Source organism: Aulostomus chinensis, chromosome 1, assembly GCF_037954235.1.
Source record: "Aulostomus chinensis isolate RoL2024-O1b breed Wild chromosome 1, RoL_Achi_v1.0, whole genome shotgun sequence".
Classification (NCBI taxonomy): domain Eukaryota; kingdom Metazoa; phylum Chordata; class Actinopteri; order Syngnathiformes; family Aulostomidae; genus Aulostomus; species Aulostomus chinensis.
Genome location: NC_141320.1, coordinates 58449960 through 58477713, shown reverse-complemented (window position 1 = coordinate 58477713; position 27754 = coordinate 58449960). Strand labels below are relative to the sequence as shown.

The 27754-nt window shown below is 47.6% G+C and overlaps 1 protein-coding gene across 4 annotated transcripts in view; it reads left to right on the top strand.

Moving 5' to 3' along the window:
- Positions 1 to 27754, top strand: part of LOC147272446 (fidgetin-like) — a 63825-nt gene extending 36071 nt beyond the window's left edge. For all 4 annotated transcript variants that reach the window (XM_086218492.1, XM_086218641.1, XM_086218566.1 and 1 more), the window contains one exon: positions 22220 to 27754. In XM_086218492.1, the coding sequence (XP_086074618.1) occupies positions 22220 to 24498 (2279 nt within the window). In that variant the 3' untranslated portion in view covers positions 24499 to 27754. The remainder of the gene's footprint in view (positions 1 to 22219) is intronic.

The window sequence follows — 27754 nt, the reverse complement described above, 5'->3', positions numbered from 1 at the left end:
TTTTTATGCGTTTTTTTTTTTTTTTTTTTTTTTTAGCAGCAGCAGCAGCAAAGCAAAGCAATCCCTGCTTATCTGCACCTCTTGAGCTCCGTTAAATGGTTGTAAATTGATTTTTGGACGCCACGCAATGTATACACTTAACAAGCTAAATGGGTTCAGTTTGCGGGCCCAGTTTGCATTATTACACGCTCCCTAACATTTATTCTATTAATGTATTCCGCGTGCTCCTCCTCTTCTCGCGCTGCGTTGCGTGGAAGGAGAAAGACGTTGGCTGTGGTCCATCTTCTTGCCCAGTAACATATATTTATCCTCTCCGCTACACAATCCTCCAGGCTGCTCAAATCCCCCAGGGGGTCCCAATGACATGCTTACTAATGTGTGCTTTGGAAACGGAGTGCTATTGTATCCCCTAAATCTCACAAAGCACTGTATGATTTGCCCATTGTCGCTAAATCGCTCTGCTTGTGCCAAGTACTTGCATCTCAGAGAGGCTTAATGCTTTGAGGGTTCCAGGGACAGCTTCGAGTTCCTCTTTTGTTGATTTCGGGGAAAAGTGCCAAGACTGCTGCGCTGAATATTGTTTTGAGTACGGAGGAGGGAGGGGAAGAAGGCCCATTGCCAAGTGACTCCATTGAGCTCCGTGAATGGGCCATTCATATTTAGGAGAATCACCCAGATGCCATATTGTTGGCTCAACAACGCTAAATATTCTCCAACAAGGATGGGATTGTAACAGGTTTTTGAATTGTGTGAGTGTGGAGAAGGACATTGGAAAATTGGGGGGGAGAGCGAGAGAGAGAGAGAGAAGTGTCCAGCCTTCACTGGCTCTCCTTGTGTGGTGAGAAGGATGAACAGTAACACGATAGCGCTCTAATTCTGCCGCTAATCTTTTATTTAGTTTTCTCCTCATGTAAGAGTCCATAGATTTGCCGCTCCCGACAGCGGTCGGTGCTGATTTTAATGGTGAAGCAATTGCAGGTTCCATTTTGCAACTGAAATACGTTTTTCGCAACTTGTCTTTTTGATGCATTTGAAAGCACCCCCACCCCCCACCCTCAATGATCAACCTTAAAACGTCTGAGAATTCCGCCCGTGAGATTTAACACGATGTGTTTTTTTTTTTTGCGCCGCAGATATTTAGGAGCGGGGGGGGGGGTGCAGGATTTTTTTTTAAAAAAAGATCTGTTATTGAAGAATATGTGAAGTTAGTATAAAGACTGCAAATACGCGTACAAATGAGCGCGCGGCGTTCAAACAGCAGAGCTCATTCTGCCCCCTCTCCTGTAGAATAATCACAACTGCGCTGCTTATCATCATAGCTTCTCGTATGGAATATCGATCGGATGCAGTTCTATACTGACGGCCATGAATAGGAGAACAACAAACTATAAAATCGGACAGAGGCGGAGGCAAACTTCACAATTCCGTAGGAAAGTATTAACACGCTGCCATAATTTGCTCAAAGCAGTTTTACAAATCTGGGAATATGAACTCATGGTAGTGCAGCTTCACCGTTTTTAAAATTCGAGGGTGGGAGTTGTTTTTGTGTTGTTGTTGGTCGTTTATTTGGGGGAGTGCCGCTCGTCTCAGGACAGCCGGAGGCTCCAGACTCTCCCCGTGCGTCCGCCGGTGTGCGTGAGCCGACCCGCTGACTGCCGCTCTTGCGGGCTCAAAGACGGGACGTAGCAAAATGTCATTGTGTTCTTCTTATGTCATGCATGCACTGAGTATTAATCACGGCTGGATCTGCGCCTGAGAGCCTGATCAAATTTATTGTTTGGCTGCACGGGACAGTAATGGGTGTTTAATTACTCAATAAAAGCCCTTTTATAGATTCCCAGGCCTCTTGTGTGTTGAGCAAATGGTATTGATCCGTCTCTGGGCTGCAACATGATAGCTTGTGAAGGAGAATTAGAGCCGTTAGCCTGCTAGCACTTTCTCACTCATTAGCTGCATTAGCCAGGGGGTGGATAAGATGTAGCATCATTGTTAATACCAAAGTCTCAAAGGTTTTTGTGTCTGCCTTGTGTTGTAAAGCCCCGGCACCTCATTTACACAAATATGGATTAGATGAGCTATGAATAACGCTGGCTGGAGCAGTTTGACTCAGAATCTCCAGGAGAGTTGTTTTTCTTTTAAATATTTCCCTCAGTGAAGCTTGTCGATAGACGGCCGGCAGTATAATCCACCCGACTAAATTTGACAACGTCCTTAGCCGAGCTGTGAGCGGTATTAGTCGGGCTACCTTCAAGACCGCGTGTTTAATCCCACCTCTTCCCCACCTTCTAATCTGTAATCTGACGGCTCCTCCTCCTCCTCCTCCCCCTTTTCCCTCTGCCTCCTCTTCCTCCTTAGAGGCCTAATTCTGGATCTCCCGCTCTGAGTCCGGCGAAACAGGAGGCTGAACGGTAACGACGTGTCTCGCCTGGCGCGCACGCAGGCAGGCATACGTGTTGCGCGTTCGCACGGGGGCCTGCGCTACGATCGCCACCTCCCTCCCTCTCTCTCTCTCTCTCTTTTGTTGTTGTTGTCGTCTCCCCGCTTTTACCTTGCATCCATTGTTCTTTTATGTTCAGAGCATACTGCTGCCTCTCTGAAGCAGCTCCACTTCTCTTGATGCGTTGCAAAAAGAAGGGAAAAAAACCCCAAAACCACAGCCCCTCCCTGGCCGAACCTCCCTTGATGTGCCTATATCAAATGAATGTGGCCTATTACAAACGTGCCGGAGTCAGCTGGGTGGCTTTGTGGACAAAAACGGGCCTGCGAGGGACAATGAAAGAGACATTGTCCAGTGTGGACCGTACAGTTCCTTTGTAGATAAATGGATTTTCATGGTTATCAACTGGAATACTGACATGAGTGAAAACTGTGGAGAAAGTGGAATTATTGTCACTCCTTGCTGGTACACACGGGCAACTGTAGTTTCAAGTGTGTGTGGTCTTTTATTGTCCGGCCGCAGCGAGGCGTTTTTTTTTTTTTCTTCTTCAACTTCTTCTTCTTCTTCTTCTTCTTTCTTTCCCTCTTTTACTTCATTGAAACCTTTTTGAATGTGGAATAATCGCGCCGTCGAAAGCCGCAAACCTCCGCCGGGCCGCGCCGCGCCGGCCGCCCTTTCCCACGTGACTCCTCTTGCCGTTACGATACGTCACAGATGCCAAGAATGATTTGAAGATTTTGTTTTATTCTCCTGTTAAACGTCGGGATCAGTTCTCTCCTCATTCATGCTTAGTGAGCAGAGAGGTTTTCTGCATCACAACATGGTCGTTTGGATTAATTGTGGTATATTAAAACCTCAGTGGGAGCGAGTGAAGTATTTTAACTGGAAAACACTTGTTGTTTTTTTAAATTACATCATCAACTGATGTGTCTCGCTGAGTCTATTTATAATTCTTTAAAAAAAAAAAAAAAAAAGACTTGTCCTCAGTGTTTGTCAGCAGGAGTTCAGAAAAGCTAGTGGCAGCAGGAAACGACAGCTTCTGCTTGTTCGTTTGTTTGTTTGTAAAAAAACGATGATGTCATCCGAGCAGGTCGACCAGATTCATCTCAGTTTTTCGTCAGGAGCGCCTTCAGAACCGGGTTCGTGTGAAGACTCCGCTTTTGCTCTAGCGGTTGTCACAGACCACAGAACAACCACGAACCTGTATCTGGATATGTGGACCCCCCCCCCCGCTGTGTAAAGACCACGCCAGTTGGAGCAGATGTAGCTGATTCTTTGTGTTGCCAGCGAAACGGCCCCCCCAAAATGCTACATTATGCTACCTAAATGGGCCCCAGCAGCAGAATCTGATCATGATGCTTCTCCCTACGTGGACGTATCACCGCAAAGCACGTCATCCAAGTACACAACAGTTAAAGTATTTGTGAAACCTGCATCTCGGGCTCAGTTAGGTTCGCTTCCGGGTCTGAGCGTCCTCACAAACGCCGCCCAACAGAGCTGAAGAGGAGAAGGAGTGGAGCAGGATGTCTGCTTTTTAAACGTCAGAGAACGTGTGTTGGAATGAAAATACCTAGATCTTGCTAGCTTGGCAGCAGGTGACAGGAGGGACGCTTGGTAACACACACACACACAAGACAGTGACGTCCATTATAGACACAAGAAAGAAGTTTTGGGGGCTGTTGTACTTCAAGTTAAACTTTGAGTTAGCCCTTTGTGTGTGTGTGTGTGTGTCTGTCTGTCTCTGTGTGTGGGGGTATAATGATAATAGATCATGAAGGATGAGAATGTGGCCACCATATTTGCTTTTCTCCCCGAGTGATGGTTTGATTGTGCCACCATGCAGATTCTACTCATTGTAGTTCCACATTCAAACACGCAACTCCACCAAAGTTTCCTTCTCCGTCTCTATTAGTCCTCGCTCGCTGTTGCCTGAGACTCAGATTAGACAAGTTGAAGTTGTTTTCATGTGTGTTCCAGAAGTAGTGTGTGTGTGTGTGTGTGTGTGTTGTTGTGTTTCTGGCAGTGTTCTGAACCTAAAAATAGCCTTTCAGAGACGTCTGATACAAATCCTGCAGGCTAACAGTTTCTGTGAGACGCATTTGATCGGCTTGATGAATGTATCAGCATTTACCAATCAAATATAAGTCCAGTAACTGAGCATCTGAAGTCAGAAACCCAGCACAGGGTGTGACTGACAAGGGACAAACACTCTAACAATCCTGGCGCTGCGTTATCGTCTCGTTCCTGATCTAATGCAGGAGGAGGTGGAGTGATACGGGTCGCCATCTTCCGATAGATTGCGATACTCAGGAACAGATGTGTTCTTGCAACTAATTTCCTTTCCCCCGGTTCTTAATTTTTGTTTTCATTCCCTTTTTTTTTCTTTTCAGCCAAAGTGCCTCCAAACGTTCCTCCACCGTGTGACCGACTACCTGTAGGGGAGGTTTGGCTCAGCACGGTAGCTGTCCTGTGCTCTTCATAATTGTGGAAGATCAATGTTAAAAGCTGTAGTATCGATATCGTACCTGGTAACAAGTACTGCGACGTCAGTCCCCCCCCCCCCCCGTGTTGCTCCCCGCTGCTGTTAGCAGACTCCGCCTTATGACACATTTTGGTTTGAGTTCATTTGGGAAAGAAAACCCCAACTAAACTCATGTGAGGATGAATCGGACCGATGTCGTCCTTCTGGCCTCTGTGGCGTTGAATCACGTAGCGACAATCTTGAGACTTTTGGATCCCAGCAGACTTCTGTAAGGAGAAGAAAATGGAGGCGTAAATATTGGCTCAAGCACCTCGAGCGGAGCGCAAACGCAGGCCTGAGGATTAACACCTGAAACGTGCAGAGGGGTGTTTTTTTTCTACCACGATTACCCGCGGCTACGTTTATGTTATGCAATGCAGGCCTGGAGTGTTTCCCTTGAGCGGCGCCGAGTGGGTCCTCGCTCAAATAACACCCTGGCGAGAGCTCCCAGCCGATGACTGCAGGTCCAGACAGAAACCAGCCCCCTCATTTCCTCCTCCTGGCTCCCCGGTATGTCCGCACCTTCTCGTTCCGCCGCCTGTGGGGTGCGAATGAGGAGCGATGTGCGCTCGATGGCGAGCCAGTGATCTCGGTAATCTGCCCGTGCTGTGGGACAGGTCTATTGGTCCACAAATCAATTGGCTTCATGTCCATGCCATTAGGCTAACATGGCGCTGCTGAGGCGCTGGGAGCTGTAAACACACACTTTAATTCCCCCTGGACACCAGCCAGGTGGACACTCCTCCTCCTCCTCCTCCTCCTTCCTGCTTCCTTCCGATCCCCTCCTTTTTTTATTTTTATCCCCTCCTTCATTCTATCGTCCTCTTACAGTCCTTCCTCCTTTCCTCTTCAGTCAGTGCGGTTATTCTCAGTGGATGAGTGCTTACAGGAATATTGCTTGGAGGGGTTGTGTGTGTGTGTGTGTGTGTGTGTGTGTGTGTGTGTGTGTGTGTGGAGAGATTTTGGCCAGTGAACCCTTGTTGTGCTCTGTCCTCCAGTATTGTGTCTATACTGAGTAAGTGATCCCTCGGGAGGCAGCGCACACACAAACACACACATCTCGCATCCTCCTTCTATCTCTCTCCATCTATTTCTACATCTGTGTTTCTCTCTCTCTCTCTCTCTCTCTCTGTTTATCTGTTTCAGTCTGTTTCTTTTCATGTACCCCCCCCCCCCGTCTTCTCTTTTTCTCCAGGCTCTGGCAGCAAACAGTAATCTAAGGAGGCTGCATCAAAAACAAACATTAGAAAAATTCAGATTTATACCCAGGCTGCATAAAGTTCTCCTCTCCTTGTTAGTTTCCCTACATGGACGTGACTAATGATTGAGCTTGTAGGACGGTCAGCTGTTCAATTTCGCCGCCATCGCCACCACGCCGTAGCTCCTGTTTTGTGTGTGTGTGTAGCTCCCGTGCTCCGCTGTGGTAATTGAGCCAACACGTCTCTGACAGATGAGCGTTGTTGGCAGTATCGCTGTCGTGTGTCTCATTTCCTGCACGCCGTCGCAAGATTGACTGATAAGATAAGAAGCGCCGCTATAGTCTTGAGAGCTTCGGCGCGACTAACAACCTGATGAGCGCTAAAGCCGTGATGTAGTTCCAGGTGACACACGAGTGCCGGGAAAGAAGGGGGAAACAATAACAACAACTCAAACAATCAGCACATGATTTTCATGCAGTAAACTGTGATATGACACACTAACAAAAATCAGCGGCGTGTGGTTGCAGATTTGCCCGCAGCACCAGAACACTTTACTGTTGCTAGGAGACGTTGAAAACCCTCTGACACATCTGGTCAGCTGTTAGTTGTTGACGAGGGCTGGAGCCTGATAATGATTACAGCATGTGGATGGATGGATTCATAGCTGTGTCTGTGTGTGTTTGTGGGGGGGTGTATTTGGTTTTATTTAGCAGGAAATTACTGCAACAACTTTGCAAAAATGAGAATATCCCAGGCTGCAGCGGCCGTTCCTCAGCCTTGACTCATTCCCCTCCCGGGACCTTCGGTGTTGGAATGACGTTCCTCTTCCAACTTATCTGATGTCACAACTCTCCTCCTCAGTAAATACATCATGCCCCTTTTCCGCCCGCTGCTTTCTACCTCTCCACCTGGCGCATTTATGTACCGCACCCATCTGGAATCAGAGCTGAGAAGCAGAAGAAGAAAAGGGGGGGGGGGGGACAGGTAAAGAAGCAGAAGAGAAATGAAACCTTGATAACTTCTTTTGATTGGTATCCAGATGACAAACAGATCCGGTGTTTGCCTCAGGCTGGAAGCTGCGTCCCACAGTAATAAAGCTGTAATTATTTATTTAGTAACAGTCTGTTTGCCTTCAGAAATATTGCACCAGAAACGATATGTATATATATATATATATATATAATATATTTCATAAAACTCAACAAAATATATCAAGAATATTAAGTTGGCAAAGCTCGCTCCAAATATAAACATCCACATGAAGGGTCCTGATCTTTCTGACTCCAGATCAGGCAGAAACAGACGGGGAAGTTGGGCGTCAAAGCTGTCGTCTTCGTGGTGAGTTCAGGGCGTCCGTTAAAAAAAAAAAAAAAAAAATCTGTTCCAGCGCTGCAAGCCGAATTATGAAAACACGGATGATGAATATTTCTGCTGGCGGGGGTTCGGCCTGGTCAGAGAATGTTTTTTTTTCTTCTTTTTTTTAAGCCGAGAAAGTATGAAGAAACTTGGAGGCAGATGGAGTTCTTATTAAGCAAATATTGTCATTGCTATTAATTAACTTTATTAGCTAAGTAAATTGTGGGGCTCTCACTGACAAAGGAAACAAACAATTAAAGTTGCAATGTGTAGGTTTTAGTCAAAAAAGAAAAAGAAAAAAAAAGCGTGTGCTGGAGGTTATGATAGAAAGCGCCACGTGCTTTTCTCCATCATCAATAAACACCAGTTGCAATAATTTGTGCCTTTCTTAGCCTCTTTCCAGCTGTTGGCGGAGACACGCAGCTGGAGTGTGTAACCAGCAGCAGCGGACAGGAGGCTTAAGTGTCTGACGAAACAACAATAAAGCATGAATGCAGCATACGTCACGAGGTAGCCTGAGCAAGCTAGCACTGCACATGTCGTGCTCGCGTAAGAAACAGGACGACGCTAACTTCCTTAGCCTGAGCTGAGGCTGAGGGAGACTGTTGCTGGTCGAATTATATCCCAACACTCGCCTCGGGTTTTTTTGGGAAGTCAAGAAAAGAGTTTTGTTTGCCCTGTAGAATTGAAGTGAATTGTGGATTAAAGAAGAACCTGTCAGCTGGTTTGGATTGTAAAGATGGCGGTTTAAACAACCTGCATCGCTGTAGCTGTGGGGGGAGGAAAAAAAAAAAAGTAGACGGAAACCCGACTGTAGCAGACGCGCCTGCATACTACTGGACTCACCATCGCCCGCCCCCCCCCCCCAGGAACAAAGCAGTACTGCAAGACAGACCGTTTCCAGGTCGTTTAGGCCCTTGAAATTTATGATTTGCATCTTAAACAAAATAGTTTTCTGAAGGGGGGGGGGGGGCGGTACGTGAAAGGAGATTTTCTATTTTTAAGATTGTTGTCAAACGTGTGAGTTTAACCAGCATGAAACTGAACGGATCATCAAATTTAGACCTGCTTCTTCGTTGGATGTTTGCCATCATTTACCTCTCGTGGCATTTTTTGTTGTTTTTTTTTTTACAGGAGAAGCAGCCGTTCATTTATTTTATTTTATTTTACAACTGTCTTGGGTGCCGAAGTTGCCGCGCACATCACCGTTAAAAATGAACAATTATCGATTATTTGTGATTTAGAGAAACAAAAGAGAGAGCAGGAAAGGAAAAAAGTGGAACTGAATCACTTCCTCTAACAGCCAGGATTGGATCAACTCTATGTAAAAGTACACAAAAATACTCAGATGTGTGTACAAATACTTGAAATGCATCCCGCTCTTCTACCTCACCGAGTTCTGTGCTCTTTACCTTGGTGATGTCACAAACTTTGCTTTCATGACCGCCTCCTACAATCTGACATTTAATGAAAAAAAAAAACCTTAAGGACGCACAACATTTCTTTCATACCGATCCTTTTGAAACGGATTTAGTTCACAGCTGATATTTTTTATCCGTTTTATTCCCACATAAACAAGTTTATGTGACATTAACATTTTATACTTACAGAGAAAATGTATCATTTTTTTTTAAATAGCAATGGAGTAAAAAAGAAGAGACACACACACACACTAGTGAACTTCAGACGAAAGGATATCTGTTGATCCAGGCGCCGGTGTTATCGCGCTGAGTTATGTAAGTGCTGTCATTCATCACCCCCTGGAATATTTCCCTTATTTCTGCGGGTCAGACGTCAATTATTGATTGTATTTTGGAGGTTTCGTCATTCAGGACTGTAAAATAAGCATCCAGTGTTTTCCAACCTGTTCGACTTGACCACCTCGTGATGACACAGACGATGGAAACGTGCAGTATTATTTTTTTTTGAATTTTAGTTATTTATTTTTTTTATTAGAAAGCAGGCTCTCGGGATTTAAATGACATACTTATTCCATTCCAGCTGTGGCCGCACAAGCAGACAGAGAGATGGTGTGTGTGTGTGTGTGTGTGTGTGTGTGTGCGCTCAGCTGCTGCCTGCGGGAGACCGCAGCGCCGCGGCGTCCCACCCATCTCCCGCGTGCCCCCCGCTGTAAGCGGTATTGATAGCCGTGGAGAACTGCGCTTTTACCTCCTGTTTAGGAGTTGTTGTTGTACCAGCTGATCAAATCGAGCCGCGTCAGTCGCCGTTTCACCTGCCTGAGAAGACGCCGCCGACGCGTGTCACCTGAGGAGCGCGCGTGTGTTTCCGCATGCTTGCGTCCGCGCCGGCGTGTGTGTGTGTGTGTATGTGTGTGTGTGTGTGTGTGTGTGCGCGCGCCCAGCCCCAGCGTGGTAATGTGAGATCAGACGTAGCCTGTTAGCCGCAGCCTTACATCTGCTGTCAGCCACTCTCTCTAACTCTGTTAAGGACGTTATTGATTGCTCATTATTACCCCGTTCCCTGAAAGATGAGCGTCCCTTATGATCGCATTAAATCTCTCCTCTGTCCAATTCTCTTGAGATGCCTTCTGCTCATCGGTGCCCATCAAATTTCTCCTCCGAGATCTGATATCAAGCAGCCTGACGTTCTTTATCGCCTCTGCTTCTCTTGTTTGATTTAACTTTTTTTTTTTTCTTCCCTTCCGCTCTTTCTTCTCCCCTCTTGCTAATTGATGTGGGTTTTTTTTTTTTTTTAAAGAAAAAAAAGAAAAAAGGGAGAAAAAAAACCCGTCTGTGTAATGGAAATCAGCAAACACGGCGCGATTTGAAATTATGATTTCTTGTCTTTTTATTAGCGCCAAAGAGGCCGCTTCAAGTTTTCATGTTAACTTTGTGATCCGTGTTTATTGACTTGATAGCAAACAAGAGGAGCTGACAAGAAAGTCCCACTATGTGTTTTATTTTGTCAGGCGGGGGCTGTTTTAGCTCTTATATTTGAAAGGGGGGGGGGGGGGGGGTTGCGTCTTTCAACTCAACTGTACAGGCTCATTCAAGAGCTCCAGACTCTCTTGCCTCGCCGCGTCCTAAACTCGGATCTATTTTAAAAGTCGCGTGCCCTTTTGGCGCGCTTCCCTGTTGTCACTTTCGCTGACGATAAACAGTCGTTGAAGGTGTCACGCGTCCGCCACTCCTTGTAAAAAAAAAAAAAAAGAATAAAAATTTGGGACTGTTGAAATCCACCCTCAGCGAGAGGCCATCTCATCGCCGTCCCCCATGAATAATGCAGAGCTATCGACTGTGTCAGTTCAGCGCGAGCTAGGAGACGCGGTGGCGGCGGCGGCTTGATATTCAGCTGCTGAAGCTGACTGGATGCCCTCGCTTTGAGACAAACTGCCAGCAGCCTCGCCCCGACTGGAACAGGCAGGACCCGAACCTGCTCGGTTTTCTGGAGGTAGTTTGTGTCCCAACGAAGTTTTCGCACACAAACAAATTCATAAATCCATATGCATGCATCCACAGATACTTGCGGTTCTGCTAGAGCACCTGAGCCTTGACCGTGTAGTGGGTGTGTACGTGCGTCCTCCAGCCAGCAGCGTGCAGAACGCCGTAGTGAGAATCTGCTGCCCCCTCGACACGACCAGTTCAGTCTCAATGCCACCGATCGATTGGGGTATTGATCCGCTGTTTGACTGTTTAGACAACCTGTGTGAAATCCAGCATAATGCGAGAGCCACAGTGGATTTAAAGACACGCGCGCAGGCTCCACATGAGCCGCGTGCGTGCGTGCGTGCGCGCGGCTGCTGAATGTGTCATACCTGAGCGTCGGTAACAGCTGCAAATATGCAAGCGAATTCAAAGTAGAAGGAGGAAGGGTTGAAGTCGGTGGCGGCCTGGTGGTGACTCACAGCAGACTGCAGCTGCAGGTAAAGGACGTGTTTGTAGTTTATTATTAGTGGAGGAGTTGATGAATAATTACCGGGGGGGGGGGGGGTGGCGGCTACAAACCTGCCTTTTTTTTATTTTTTATTTTGAATCTATTTATTGAGAGAGAGTGCGAGTTGCCTGAATCTATACGAAGCGTGCAGCATTTGACACTTCAAACATGCAGCGTGAAGGATCCTGCGAGTTCACAGCCTGGGGGTAGAGGTTATCCCAACTAGGGCCTCCTCAGTAACACACACACACACACACACACACACACTCTCCACTCGAGGCGGCCGCTAATCTCCACCAACTGCTGTTGAACTCTAATCTCACCTGCTTGCCAAGTGTTTCATGCACTGCAAAAATCCGTCTTTGGCTATTTAACACGGTTTGATTTTTGTGTGTGTGTGTGTGTGTGTGTGTGTCGTCGTCGGTTGTATTTGTTTCGAATTTTCAAAAAATGCACGTTCGGCGAGATCGCTCGACGAATTTGCGAATCCCGCGCTTTGCTTAGCAACACTCGGGTGATTATTTCGAAGGCGTTAAATTGTCATTGTGTCCAACTGGCGAGGTTTGGGAGTGAAGTTTGGCACAAAGTTGTTGTTAGAAGTAACAAACTGTGGAGCTCTGGTCCAGTCTACTGTCTGACTGACCCCCCCCCCCCCACACACACACACACACACACAAACCACCCACTCTTACACACACACACAGATATTGAGAGACACACAAAAACGCAGCTCTGTGCAGACAGACATAAATGCATCCACAGATGGTGACACTCCGGCAGTCACTCCTGGGCTGTCTGTCTACGTGCCAGCGATGACAAGACACACACACACTTACACACACACACTCCGACACACACAGGCAGACATATGCACGCACAAACACACAGCCTGGCGGCAACAAACACGGCGATGCATCATTGAGCATGGGCTGGTTTCTCTCTAACTGCTGAGGGGAAATCAGCGTGGTGTTAAGTAACCATTCATGTGGAGCCGAGACCACACACACAAACAAACATGGCACCTACACTTCTAAAAATAAACGGGCTTCGGCGGCGAAAGCGTCTTAATATGTGACCGAATAACGGCAAACTTCCCTCCCAGACTGTTTATGTTAATACAGCAACAATATCGCTATTTAATTCCCGGGACAAATATCTCTTTCACTCTTGGATTGTTGATGCATTGTTAATGTTTCCACTCTGGGCCCGTGTAGGTAATCGCCCACTCTGGGCTGCCGCCGCCGCCGCCGCCGCAGCACCACTGTTTGTGATGCAGATCTTCCCGAGGATTGTATTTGAATAATGAGGGAGGCTGGAGCGTTCTCTTGTGCCGAGTATCTCTGAGCCGCTGCACTAAATGACCTCTGAATAGTTGTTTTGGATTAGCCATCAAAGTCTTCGTCTCTCCAAGTGGCCAATAGATAGGTGCTTCCAGAAATGACTCACTTGAAAATGATCATCGCCGCCGTTGCCATATAAGATAATGGATAACCATTACACTCCATTTTCCCCATCTCCTCACCCATCCTCACCCACACAACGCCTGCTCTTGAAATATGATGCATCCCACTGTGCTTAGTGAGCACTTAATGTCCAAAAGCACCGTGTTTTGTTGAGATTTACAACTCCGCCCGCAGGGAGGGGGTGAGGAGAAAAGAGAGCGTCGTCCGCGCAGAGCGTCGCTCACTCAATAATTATCCTCATTTTATTTACGAAGACAGACAGCTTTAGATGAGGTTAGAGGCTCCCTCTCTATTATCTCTCCCCCCGACACCCCCTTGTCAGCCCCCCCCCCCCTCTCCTCTACACGACCCTAGATGACGTCCTTTTTTTGACGTCGAGGACTTTTCCAAAGTTTCATCGGAGGAGGAATAGGAGGGGGGACGGATGATTAGTGTGTGTGTGGGGAGGTGAGTGAGTGAGTGAGTTAGAGAGAGAGAGGGAGAGAGAGAGAGAGAGAGAGAGGGAGGTGAGGGAAAAAACAACAACAAAATTACACACCCCGGCTCTCTTGCATGTGGGATCGATGTCATTTCTAAAAGGATTAGGCCTCTCTCAGAAATCTATTTTAATTACTGAACACACAGGTAAACAAAGTGGTGGTGGAGCACATGTATGGATCCGGGAGTCAGAGGAGTATCGATAGCGTGTGGCCCCGTGTTAACCCCGGGGCCACTCTAAAAGATCCTGTTGACTGCACTTGAGGCGCAGCAGCGCGGCGGCGGGCCCGAGAGCCGCCGGAGGGGATGCCGAAGGAGAGGCGCGACCGGGCCCCGCCGGCCGACTGACGGGCCGATGTCGAGCGGCGGCGGGGGAACAGAACCCCGTAGATCTGCTCGTTAGCTTTAGCCAGGTTACCTATTGTATTATCATCAGCTTATCATTTAATAATCGACGTCTGAATTCGCGAAGAATCAGATGACGTGATCAAGGGTCAAATTTGACCCGTACATAATTTATGCGATCATTACGGAGGAAATAAAGAAGGTTGTTTTTTTTGTTTTTGTTTTTTTGTTTTTTAAACTGACAATGTTTTTAACGCGTTCGTCCAGCGAGTACAGAATGTGGAGACTTGCTGATGAATTCAAAGATTGCAGCTGGATAAGTTGACTATGTTTGCTTTATCTCATCGGTTTTGTAATATTTATACATGAAATATAAGAAATAAATAACCGCATTTTTGCTATTGATTCATACGGGGAAAATATTCAGTATGTAAAATATGCAATTATTCCATGGTGAATTACAGCTCTGTAACACTGACATGCCGCTTCACTCCGAAGCTCGTAGTGTTTTCATCCAGGATATCAATTTATACGACTAAAGAGGACGTGTTTTGAAGGGTTTCCTGTGACGAGTGCGTGCCGCGGTTTTCATCCCAAGTCGGTAAAACGTCTGTCAACAATGCACAGATCATGGGTTACGTGAGAAGTGCGGCCGCTATGAACGGTGTAATAAAAGAATTAAAATACCGAGACGCAACATTTTATGGTTTACCTTGATTTTGAATTGACGGAGCCACAACTCGCCTTTACCAAAAAGCCTGATGGATATATTAATGTATACTGTGTGAGTGTGTGTGTGTCTCCCCCACTGATGATGTGTACCTGAATGTCTCCTGGCTTCTGAAAGGTTTTTTTTCTTCCTCTTTCTTCTTCTTCTTTCTTTCTGAGTGATGAAAGAGGAGCTGCTGTTAGGGTCATGGCACTGTTAAAGCACAGTGGTGCTGAAGGTCTTTACAGATGTTTTGTTCGCAGATAAGAATAATCTGTTTGCCTCAGCAGGCCTGATGTCTCCATACGTGTTTGTGTCCTTCTTCCTCGCCTCGGCGTGCGTGCGTGCGCGTGTGTGTGTGCTGTCTTTGAGAGAAGGAACCCTGCGTGGAGCCGGGTGATTAAGCACGCTGCGCTAGTCACGGAAATGGAGTAGCTGACGGACAGGCTGAGTGCATTATAGATGAATGCCATGCGTTTGCGGCTCCGAGCCCCCGTCGAATATCTCTCAATTTCCTCTCTGATGACAAAAGAAGCTACGCACAATTTCCTTGATCCGGAGCATTTGTTTAACGGCGCCCTAACCATTTAACCCGCCCATTCAATAGTCTGTCTAGTAAAAGGAAATTTAGACAGTGTCAATTTATACAGCGCAGAGGAAGATCTGATACTGCAGGCAGGGCTGACCATGATACGCCTCTTGAATTTACTTCAAGATTTATGGCGGTTAAGCCGGCTAATGTTTCTGAAACGTTTCCATTCAGTGTCTCTAATTCTATTCCAGATATCGCCGGCTGCTGGCGTCCAGAGTTTTCACGGCTGCAGGGAACTCTGTGGTGTCACGAGGTCAAAGTTCGCTCGTAATATGAATGTTAGATTGATTTATTTAATTTTGTTTAAGGAAAAACTTGGCTGTCATTTGTCAGATATCCTCATATCGTAGCTCTAAGCTGTCACACCCCCCCCCCCTCGCTGTTTTTGAGTTAGTGACAGCTCATCTCTCCCGGTCCACTGCTCGCCGTCTAGACTTTGAACTCCCTCTGTTTACTCCCTCATCTGTTGTTGTTGTTGTTGTCGTCGCCGCCTGCAGTTGTGTTGTACTGGCGAGTTCAGGCTGAGCTCCAAAGTGGATTCCTGGTCTTCTTCAGAGCGAAAGCCCGACCCGAGACGAGAGTTTTGTCCGTCCGTGGGATGGAGACAGTCGGAGCTCGTCTTTTTTTCGATTTCTTTCGACCGAATTCTAAACCAGTAAAGCCTCAAAATGAAGACCTTCTCGAAATGTTGTCGCTCCACACGCGACGTTTGGATTCACCGGCGCCTCGTTGGTCTGTAACGAAATCAAGTCGCTCGAGAAAACTGTGATTTTCGTTCCTGCACTTCTGCCTCAAAAAGTTTGAAAAACGTCGCATTTTTCGCTGGCGCCAAAGAGAAGAGACGCCAGTACGACGCCGAGTGACACGTCATGGCCTCGCACTTCGCCTACACCAGCAAAATGTGCTGCAAAGGTGGCAATTTTTTGCCACAAATTTTGACCGTCACTGCAATTTTACCGCAAAAAAAAAAAACCGCTTTCCAAAGAAAATTCGCTACGTCCACTAACGGTCTCAAAGAAGAAACGCTCGACCCTTGAAGCGCGTGACCCTCGTGTCGTCGCTTGAAATTCAGCGTTCGTTTCCCGCCCTTCACGTCGCAGGTCGGGTACCGCGCTGATCCCAGAACAGCCAAATTAGCTCCGTGATCGCCACACACACACACACACACACACACACACACACACATTGCTGTTACGTCCCAAACCGGTGAGTTAATGCAAACATACGATGACTTGGAGTTAAAACCAAGACGACTGTGCGGGACTCATTACCGAGGTGGTCCACAGGTTGTCAACACCCGAGAATACACACGGAAGCAAAACAACACCTCCACAATGGCGTATGTTCAGCGTTGCGTGGCCCGTGCGCGCTGATTTAAAGGTTAAAAGATGCCCTCCGGTGTGTTTGCCGAGGGTTTGAGTCGCCGGTGGTACCAGAAAACGGGTCTCTCCTGATGAAGTTGTCTCCTGTCGTGCAGACGCTTCTCCTCCCGCAGCTCCGCGCGCCCGCAAATGCAGATAAAGAAACAGGGAGAAGAAAAAAAAAAACAACAACAACAGCAGCAGCAGCACGACACGAAGCTTTTGAAGGTCTTCAGTGTCTGTTTCTGTCGGGAAACGTTTGTACATCTGTGCGTCTCGGAGTGCGCGAGCGTGCCCGCGTGTGCGTCTCCTCCACACACACACACACACACACACACACACACACCACACACACACACACACACACACACACAGCTTAATTATGACGTTACCAAAATGGGCAGTTTGCTCTGACACCCTGCTTGCAGAATCACACAGTGGATAGACTTAAAAGAGCTCATTAGCGCTCTCTAAAGAGCTGTTTACTGCACACACACACACACACACACACACACACACACGCGGGGTAATAGGCAGCGCCGTTGATGCAGATGGACGCCGAGTGTAATGAGAATGATTAGGCCTCTCTGTGGAGGCTGCTGGAGGGGGGGGGGCAGACTTTTGAGAAGGTGGAGGACAGTTTCTGTTGGATGTTGTTTCAGCTGAGTGCTCCATGTCTCACCCCCCCCCCTCTCTCTTCAACATAAACATACAAATCTTTCTCTCTTTCCCCGCTCGCACACTTAACCGTGTGTCGTCCGTCTGCCAGGCCAAACTCCTTGAAAGACAGGGGAACATACAGGAAGCGGGAGCACGCTGCAACCTCGCAGCTCCATCACAGCGCTTAAATGTCATCATTTACTACAAAATATCGAGGAATTAATCTTCTTTTTGTTTTTCCAAGCGTGCAGACCTGTGACCCTGACGAAAGCTTTAGCTGCCAAAAACCCTTTTTTTTTTTTTTTTTTTTTTTTTTTTTTTTTTTTACATTTTAAAGAGAAAAAATAAAAAAACAGCCTTGAAAGTTAATGGAAATATGGTGACCGCCACAATGTAACAACCAAATCTGGTCGGGTTTGATTTTGATCCGCGTTTAATATTTAAAGATTTTAATTTTTTTTGTTCTTTTTTTTTTTTTTTTTTTTTAAACTTGGCATCTGCTCCCCGTCCTGCACACATGACTTTGCCCCGTTGCCCTTGCTTACATCGCATTGAATTAAGGATGCGCCCTGAATGATGCTAAGGGCCCACACACACACACACACACGCACGACACACGCACGCACGCGCGGACCTCGTCTGTGCGTTTCGGAGAAGGAGCAGCGAGTTCAAAAGTGCTCAGTTCAAAGCATCTCTCCTCATTTGAATAACGTAGAGTAATCGTTATTACCTTATTTAATAGTGCAAGTTATCATTTGGCCTTCATTTGCATTGCTGGGTAAATCACTGCGTCTCTGCATTAACCTCATTACAGACCAGATGAAAGCCCTGATGGAGCCTGACACACTCTTTTATACATGTTATCTTTATTAATGGCAGAATTAGAAAGATCCATGTTTCTTTAAATGGGAGACATAGCGGAGTTTGATGGAGTGGCAAAGTATAGGAGGGAATAGTTTGTGTGATTCACAAGGCTTGTCTTTTATTTTTTACACACACACACACACACACACACACACACAGTCCTCTCTTCACCCCAAACCCCTCGTCCGCGACCTAAACGTGGTGCGTCGTAAAACGTGGAAAATCAGCCGGCAAATCGTCCTCAGACCGGGGGAGGGCGGCTCTCTTGAAACACCGCAGAGCTCTTCCAAAAAAAAAAAAAGCAGACGCGCCCCCGCAAACGTAGAACTAGATCAGCGCACCTCTCGGGCCCCGAACGCCGCCGTACGCCGGCCACAGCCGCGCTAGCATGATGTGTTAACAATACGTACCGTGTAATCGCCAACGCGTTTCAACAAAACTCACGATTGGCGCTGGAACCCCAGAAAACCGCCAGAGGCAAATATATGTTTGTGTGATTGGTGTTAATTGGAGTGCCTCATTAGCTTGGGTTTAAAGGTACAGGACGTAGTAAAATAGGCTAATTTGAGATTTGGATTGTTGCATCATTTTAAAGCAGGGGGAGGGAAGCGCGTCACTGTACATAAGGAGAAGAAGCTCGTTTTGAACTTGTTGGACTGCGGTCTTTGTTTTCAGGACACAACATCCCGTTGCGCCCTGCGCTGGAAATGCGCTACAAGCTAGCTGGGGTTCGTGAGATGAGACAGGGACACAAAAGTACGTCAGGAGAGTAGAAAAGCAAATACATGAGGACAGAGCTGGAGGAGGAGTGGCCTAAAATGCTGTATGATGTCCGTAACTCTGCAAAACGCCGCTCAGCCATTCAAGACGAGCAAGCAAACGTGTCCAGACTGTCCGAGCCGCACCAGCTGACCACCGTCAACTCATCGGCCCGTCATTTAACAGGCTGGGGGTCAAGCGCTTGATGACCACGACGTCATTTCTTGAGGTCAATATTAGATAAGCGAGCACTACCGTTTTTTTTTTTTTTTTTAATGACTCGTGAAGGTGGATTATTTGCGCAGCAGAATCCCCCGCAACAATGAAGGTGTTGCCGTGCAGTTTTCAAGCTCAGAGAGCAGCCGCTGTGAAAGAGAAGTCTGCGGTGACTGTGGCGCCTGAACAGGACAGCCGAGCGGACTGTGAATTAGCTGCGGACGTCACCCACTGATGACTGCATCTTGGCCTCCAGCCTTCGACGTGTGTTTTCCCAGAGCGCGTCAGTTTAACAGGCAATTTGAGGACATCTAAATCTCAAAACCTGTAAAAACGACTCAAAATGCTTCCATCAGACCAGTTAATTCGTATATTTATCTATGAATCTTTTCCTCTCTCTCCCCCCCCCCCCCCTCGTAGTGTGATGAGTCCACTGAATAAAAGATGAGAGTGTATAGAAAATTCCTGTTGGGTTTGATATTTTGTGATGAATTAAACGAGTACAGCAGACACGACTTCACTCCAGTTAAATGTAGATTGAAGTTGTCGGGAGGACTAGACAGGCTGTCATTTCTTCCTCTCAGAAATCATCTTCTATTGTGTGTGTGTGTGTATTTTATATATATACACACACACACACACAGTATGTAATCTGTAACCTCCACCATGATGTGATGTTTTCTTGTGTTAGCAGGGTTACACAAACATTTTCAGGGCCCAATATTCTCCAAACGTGATGAATTCATGAGCGACGTTTTTTTTTTTTTAAAGGGGCGGCGCGCAATTAAAAATGTCAGCTCCAAGCTAATTCGCATCTGTTGTCCCTCTGACATCGTAAGACCAAACTCACATTTACTGTGCGTCACATCGCTGTGCACGGCGCAAAGACACGTGTCATTTTGATGTAAGTCTCCTTGCAGCCACTAGGCGGAGCTATGAATGACATTCAACTTGTAGAGGAAAGTTTGGAAAAGGTTCCAAAAGTAATAAAAGCAGAAGAAGAAGAACCAAAACAAAAACAAAAACAAACGAACCATGAGTTCATGTCAGTTCATGATCATGTCAGTTCATGAGGTCACAAAAAGGCACAATTTAGATCCGTGTCCTGTTCCCAGAAGTTGAAACCGTCCCGACATAGAACCAATCAAGAATCACGCGACACACGGCAGGTCTCCATGTTGTGTCCTGCTTCTGTTCTACAAAAATCGAGTCGAATGAGAACCAGCTCGACGACTCGGCTCTTTCACCTCCGGCTCAAAATCCGGAACGCTCGATATCCTCCGACTGTTGGCGCGGGAGGAACGTTAAAACTCTTGATTTTACCTCAAAATGGGCCTGAAAAAAACAGAACGGCACACAGATCATGTGGCGCTGCTGTGAGATGGTTATTTAGCCCTCAGCAGGCTTCTCCTAATTTGTCCTGATTTGTGTTTTTTTTTTTTTTCTCCCCCCTCTTTGAAACGCTGGTCTTTTATGGCGCTCTTTCCCTTATTATGTTCTCGATATTAAAGAACCACCCAGCTAATACAGAACTTTCCCGGGCTCAGCTCTTTGTCTGAGGTGTTCCCTGCTTAGTGTACTGGGAGGGCGACAGGCTTGCCAGCCCCTGCCAGACTCCCCTCGGCTAAAATGTTGTAAATTAACACAATTAGCAGATCGCCATTCTGCTAATTAGCCACTGGCTTCTGCTGAGAGATGGCTAGAGAAGAGAATCAGAGAGGAAATAGGAGTCTGGGGACTCCCCCTCCTCCTCCTCTCTCTCTCTCTCTCTCTCTCTCTCTCTCTCTCTCTCTCTCTCTCTCTCTCTCTCTCTCTCCCCTTCTCCCTTCTTGTGTTGTTACCAAACAAACACAGGGCCCCAGGAAAAGAGAGCAAGAGAGCGTGAATGTGTTTGTGCGCGCACGATTTTTTGTGTGTACCTGTGTTTGCAGTCGCATAAATGGACGGGGGAAAGAGGAGATTTGCTCCTTCATGAATGGATTTATTGTGCATGCCTCCTTTATTCACACAAACACACACACACACACACACGCGCGCGCGTGCACACACAGATAAACCAATTCAGAGGCAGGCATCATTGCTCACCAGACCCCCAACTGTGGATCTCTACATGCAACCACTGCCAGTCAATAAGTCGGAGGAAGCAGCCTAAATGACACCAATATTATCCTTTATTTGTGTGCACTAAGTCAAATCAAACGGGGTTCAATCTGCCGTGCGGCTGCTGTGATTACGCCCCGTCCAGCCTTTGATGGCGCCACAGCTTTGATAGTGAGACAACGATGGAGTCGCTGTGTGACTGTCAGTGTTTGCAGATGGCATTGGCTGGGATTAAAGGAAACAGTGGCTCTCCAGCCTCCTGAGGCAATAAAGGGGAGAGAGCCAGGTGAGTGTGTCTGAGATGAGATGGAGCGAGGAAGGAGGGGAGGGTAGGAGGCGAAGCAAGCGAGCACAGGGGGAGTAAATAAGAGGAGGGGTGGTCACGAAGAAAGAGCAGAGAGGGAATGAAAAGAAGGAGATATGTATTGAAATAGGTGGTGTCAGAATAAAGGAGCTGAGGAGAAGTAAAGAAGGATCGAGCAGGGGGGGTTGGAAAATGGAAGAAAAAAGACTAAGAGGGAAGAGGAGGCAGCAGGGAGGCATGAAGAAGAGAGGCAGAAGGTAAAGAGAGAGAGAGAGAGAGAGAGAGAGAGGAGGTCAAGGTGGAACTGTGCAGACAGGAACTAAGCTTGAGACACAACGTGTTGTAATTCATCGCTCGCTACAGCTCCTGTGTGCATGCCTGTGTTTGTCCGTCTGGGTCAGTGGATTTGAGCCTGCGCGCGCGCTCGTGCGCGTGTGTGTGTGTGTGTGTACGCACACGCATGCATGCCAGCACTCCTGAGTGTGCAGGCACAGTTTGTGTGTCTGTGCACGTGTGTTCGATGAAAGCACATGAGCAGAGAGGGTTGTGTGTGTGTGTGTGTGTGTGAAATGCTTTGTGTCACTCGGCGAGGCACATTTTCAAACCCATCTCTAGCCACCTCAGATGAGCCGGGGATTATAGAGTGACCCTCTCTGCCACTGTCTTATTGGTCTGGTCTGGGTGCATTAGTCTGCTGTAACCAGCCACCTCTCTACCTGCTGACAGACGCTGTGTCCTCCGTTCGATCTGTGGATGTGAACAAATCATTTATAGCTGGACACAAAACAAGAATATATGAATAAAAATACTACAGCAACAAAGCATCCGTATGAATAGACCACCCTTTGTTCTCGAAGGTGTTATGATGCTTATTGCTGGAATGAATTTATCATCTTCATGTTTGTTTTGTTTTGTTTTTTGTTTTTGTTGTTTGTTTTTTTTGTTTATTTTTTTGCTTCCAGGCTTAAAGATGCAGTGGACCCCCGAGCACAGCCAGTGGGCCGAACAGCATTTTGACATCTCCTCGACCACGCGCTCTCCAGCCCACAAGGCTGAGGCCTACAGGGCAGTGCCTGGTCACCTGCAGCGCTCGGCTGCTTACCAGTACGCCTGGGCTAATGACGACATCTCAGCCCTCACCGCCTCCAACCTGCTCAAGAAATACGCAGAGAAGTATTCTGGCATTCTGGAGATGCCCGGCTCCTATTCGGAGGCACCCGGCGTTCCAGGAGTGATGAACGGACGGAAAGGTGAATCAGAGCCCTGGCAGGATGGTGTCTATCCCATGAGCTGCATCCCTGAGGGGGTTTCGGTCAGAAAGGGAGGGGTGGCGGCAGCGTCTGAAGTCGTGACTGGTATGTGCAGCTCTCCGGGTCTCGCCTCCAGCACTCTGAGTGAGCCCAGCTACTCCAGCAGCAGCTGTGGGAGCCACACTGCCACCGCCCTCCACTCCTCCTCTATGCCCTCTCAGGAATATGGCGCAGCATACAGCGGCTCCTACCTGCACAGTAGTTACAGTTCCCAATCTGCCCCCGCCCCCGCAATTCCTTCCCCACTGCACAGCTCTGGGCTCTTGCAGCCACCCCCTCCACCGCCCCCCCACCCCACTTTAGTCCCAGCTTACAACGGAGGCTCCCCCAACTTGTCGAGTTATAATTACCCCACAGCAGGCTACCCAGCCCAGAGCTCAGTGGGGCCGGGATACAGCCCCGGGGGTGCACCCCCTCCATCCTCATACCTCCCCTCAGGCATTGCTGCACCAACACCCCTTCCCCCATCGTCCGCTTTACCTGGATACCCATATCATAACCACAACCTCACCCCAATTGCCCCAACCCCTCTCAACAGTAGCTCCTCCAATTCACTGAAGAGGAAAGCCTTCTACATGACCGGCCAAGGAGAGATAGACTCATCTTATGGGAACTTTGGCTACGGCCAGGCTCGGAGCTCAGCTGAGAGCCCGATGTACAGGGTAGCAGACAGCAGCAGCGCAAACGGAGTCTCCAACAGTGCCAGCGGTGGTGGATTTGACAGGAGTGCTGAAAAGTCATCTTTAGCTTTTAATCCTCAGAAGCAGTCCACGATGCCCTCGGAGCAGCAGAGGAAGTACAACAGCCAGGCAACAGGTGGACCGCTAACTCCACCAGCCTATGTTTCCTCCACCCTTGGGGGTTCCCGCTCAGCAGACTCACTTGCCAGTTTCACATCCCCCTCGCTCAGTGAGCAAGGTGCTGATGATCACCGTCTCCACCTCTCCCACTCAGCGCCGGGGGCTACCTCCTCCTCTTCCACTTCCTCTTCCCGGCCTGCTGAAGAGCAGCTAAAAACCAGTGACCCTCACCTCTTAGACATGGTTACCTCTGAAATTGTTCAGCAGGGCCCCCCGGTGGATTGGAGTGACATTGCAGGCTTAGAACTGGCCAAAGCTACCCTGAAAGAGGAGGTCCTCTGGCCCATTCTGCGCCCAGACATGTTCAGCAGTTTAGGACCGACCCCACGTTGTGTGCTGTTGTTTGGCCCCAGAGGAAGCGGCAGGACGTTGCTGGGCCGCTGCTTGGCAAGCCAGTTGGGGGCGCCACTCCTTCAGCTCAGTGGTTCAACTTTGGCCACCAAGTGGCTGGCAGATGGAGAGAAAATTATCCGAGCATCTTTCCTGGTGGCGCGCTGTCGGCAACCCTCAGTACTGTTCATTAGCGAGGTGGACATGCTGCTGTCAGCTCAACTCACTGAAGAGAGTCCGATCAACCGGCTGAAGGGGGAGCTACTGGCCCAGTTGGACTCACTACTAATGGGCTCAGGTGAGGACGGAAGCAACCAAGTGTTGGTAGTTTGCTCCACAAGCAGACCCCAGGACATGGATGAAGGGTTGCGCAGGTACTTCGCTCGCAGGGTCCTGGTGACCCTGCCAGATAGCACGGCCCGACATCAGATCGTGAACCAGCTCCTGGCCCAGTCTCAGCACAAGTACTGCATGAGCGAGGAGGAGCTGGCGCTGCTGGTCCAACGTACCGAGGGTTTCTCTGGATTGGACCTGGCCAGACTTTGTCAAGAGGCCTTTGTAGGTCTGTTACATGTCTCTGCACAGGGCATGGACATGGCAGGAATGATGCCCAGGGGACAGATCAGGCCACTCACCTACCAGGACTTTGAGAGTGTCTTTTGTAAATTCCAAGCCAGTATATCGCAGAAAGAGATTGACATGTATACTGAGTGGAACAAAATGTTCGGCTGCAGCCAGTGAAAAGGTAGATTCCGCCCTTGAGAAAAAGAGGCATCCACAATTCCTTTCCTCAGGGCAGAAGCATTGTGCTGGAGGGAAAGGCACACACAAGGCCACCACAGGCCTACCGAGTTCTCACAAATGCGGTTGAGATGCGTCAAAAGACATGGTTTGATGAGACAACTGGCAATGTTGCCGTTAAGGAGTTTTAATTTCAGTGCTTGACATTCTAGAAAGCCACGTGGTGTTTACACATGCAAGCAAAGATGGCTTAGGATGAGACGCCCCAGTGTCTGTGTAAATATATCGTTACGTTTCTGTTCTTGAGATTTAGTTGGCTATCCAAGTGCCTGAAGTGGTGCTTTCTGATTTTTTTGTTTTTTTTTTGTTTTTTGTTTTTCTTGATTTGCCTCACAATCTACATTCATGGCATGAGCTGATGATTATTAAGAGCTTTAAAACCTTCAGCGCTGAGTCTGAAAAACTACGACTTGACAGCCGCCATCGGCGGCGGTCAGTCATTCTTTTCTCGTCTTGCTAAGAGCAGTAATCCTTGAGGGCAACAGTAGTCTGGGCCCTGACTCACACACACTCATCTCTTCTGATCCTGTGTCTGCAAAACAAACATAACAAACAAAACTCAGGAAAGCGTTTGTGAATTGTACAGTACCTCAAGATATTTTGACGAAAAGCACTAAGATCTGAGGGGGGAATCCGAGGCAGTTTGGCAATTTATGTCTAGCGAAGCGGTGTTAGGTGAACCTCAACTGGCTAGGGTAAATAGCAAGGGGGTGACAATGAATGTACTAGATGTGTTCTGGAATGGTGGAACATAATCAATACTGAGAATGAAAAAGAACTATGACTTTTCATCTTGTTTTCCTCACAGCGGGTGCTGTGTTTCTACTTGACCGATTCCGAAGCTTATCTGCATCGTCCCCCTAAAGTCATTCAACAGTATTTCCCCGTTTTGCTGTTTTGGGGGTTTTAAAAGGCAAGCAGGTGTAGGGGTGGTGGAAGTTGTGTATTTATGAAAACAAGCGAAATTCAACACTGTTTATCTTGGCTGCATCGAGGCTCCGTCAGTTTCTCAGCAAACTCCTGCGCAAAAATTGAGCTAATTTTGTCTCGAGGAAAGAGCTACTGATGTGTGATGTGGATGAACTTCATGCTAACGATCCCAAATAAATGAAAGTAATTATTTGGCAAGTTTTGAAATATGCTTTCTTCTCTTTCTTATCGAGTTAGACGAAACGATAGCTCAGCTACCGTTAGCTTAGCTACAGTACGCTCAAAGAAGACGGGACAAACAGCTAGCCTGGTGCTGTTAGCGGTGAACAAATCAAGTATACATCAGTACAGAGTTGATACCAAAATTCTGAATACATGATGGTACGGCAGTACTTGTTTTACTATGGTACCAAAAGTATTAATACTTAAGGTTCCGTACTAGAAACACTGGACTTTTAGAATGGCGGCTGATACAACAGGCGTAGCAACATTTTAGCATCACGACAGAAACAAAACGGGCGCAGCAGGTGTTTAATTAAACTGTGTTTACTTTGAAATGCATGATTTCGTTTTCATATTTCGATACCCAGTTTGTCTTTGAGCTCTGGGGATATTTTGTCCAGCTGTTACAGATCACCAAAATTTCAAGTGACACCCCCAATCTGTGTTAATCTCCAGCGCGACTTCCGAAGACGCGCGAAATCGCCACAACCTCCACTGTTAAACTTCATACCTAAATTCCTAAATGTTCCGCTGATTTTCTCCCAACTGCATTCCACGGTTGAGTGTTGGAACTTTTCCCTCAGCGGCGTTTTTCTGACGGCTGTAGTTGATAAATCCTCGAGTTTATAGACTTCAGACGCGAGGTTGGAGAGGTTCCATTCACACCTGGAACCCAAACAGTGACTTGTGATTTCCTGAACGTAAAAAGTCTCGTCAGTGCCTAACCCTGACCCTGACCCTGACCCTAACCGGACCTTACCTGGATTGATACGTCGTGGACATCTTTCAGATAATAATGTAAACAAAATTTATTATTCTTATTATTATTATTAGGGTTTCTTGGGGGAGTCTGTGGTTCCATCATGTATTTCTGTGAGGTCGCGTGGCCGAATCAGGACTACGAAGAAGGTTAATGTCTCTAATCTCCCTGCGTCGGACTGCCGACCCGTCCAGGGTGAACCCCGCCTCTAGGCGAGAGTCGGGGGCCGCGACCCTTAACGGGTAAGAGGTATAGAAAATGGACGGATGGATGTGTCGAATCTAACGAGCTGCTCCCGCGCTGTCTCCCCTCCCTGATGCGATCGCGGTATCAACCTCGTCGTCTGACTTGGCAAGAAGGCAAATGAAGGCTTCTCACCAAAACGAAGGGCCAGGGTGGTGAGACGGCCATTTTCCTTTCCTTGAGTCATAAACGTCCTTCAGACTGAACCGGACAAACTCACCCTTTTGTCGTTTGTTTACGTCTGTATTGTTTTTAGACCTCCACGGTTTGGTTTTTCATGCCGAGCTGCTTCAACGCTCACAAAAGGAACGTCCATCCATCCGTCCATGTTCTGCTCCGCCTATCCTTTCAGGCTCATGGGGGGTGGAGCCTATCCCAGCTGGCATTGGGTGAGAGGCGGGGTTCACCCTGGACAGGTCGCCGGTCCATCGCAGGGCCATCAGGAAGCAATCAGGGGCTCAGTATCTTGCTCAAGAACACTTGGACATGGTCGCCGGGGGAAGTGGGGATCGAACCGCCGACCCTTCTGTTACTCGACGGCCGCTTTTTCAAACGGAACGCCGCTCCTTTCGTTTAAACTCCTGGAGGTTAATTCACTTGTTCCTCAGCTGTGGACAACAGAAACTCCAAAGTAAAGTCCTGCCGGTTTCCTGAGGTCATTTGGTAGCAGCAGTTGAGAGGAAGCAGCTTCTGATCAAGTTACAATCAGAGATTCTTTATCTGCTGTTTAAGCGATGGGAGGTTTTTGGTCCTTCGTTCCTGAGGTTTGCTCGCTGTCTTGCTTCGGGTTGTATTTCTGTCTCTGGTGTCACGGCAGTCGTTACAATTGTTCTCCGTGTGTTCTCGTTTTGTTGAAATGTCTTTTTTTACTTTCTTCCTTTCTTCTCTGTATCCAAAATCAGTTGTTGTTTTTTTTTTCTTCAAAATATGATTCTGCTCTTGTTTGATTTATTTATTTAAAAAAAAAAAAAAATCATTGTGGAAGTAGGAGCCAAAAAGGTGCAGGTCCACTCTGTGTTTGCTGTGCGGTACAGACGGCAT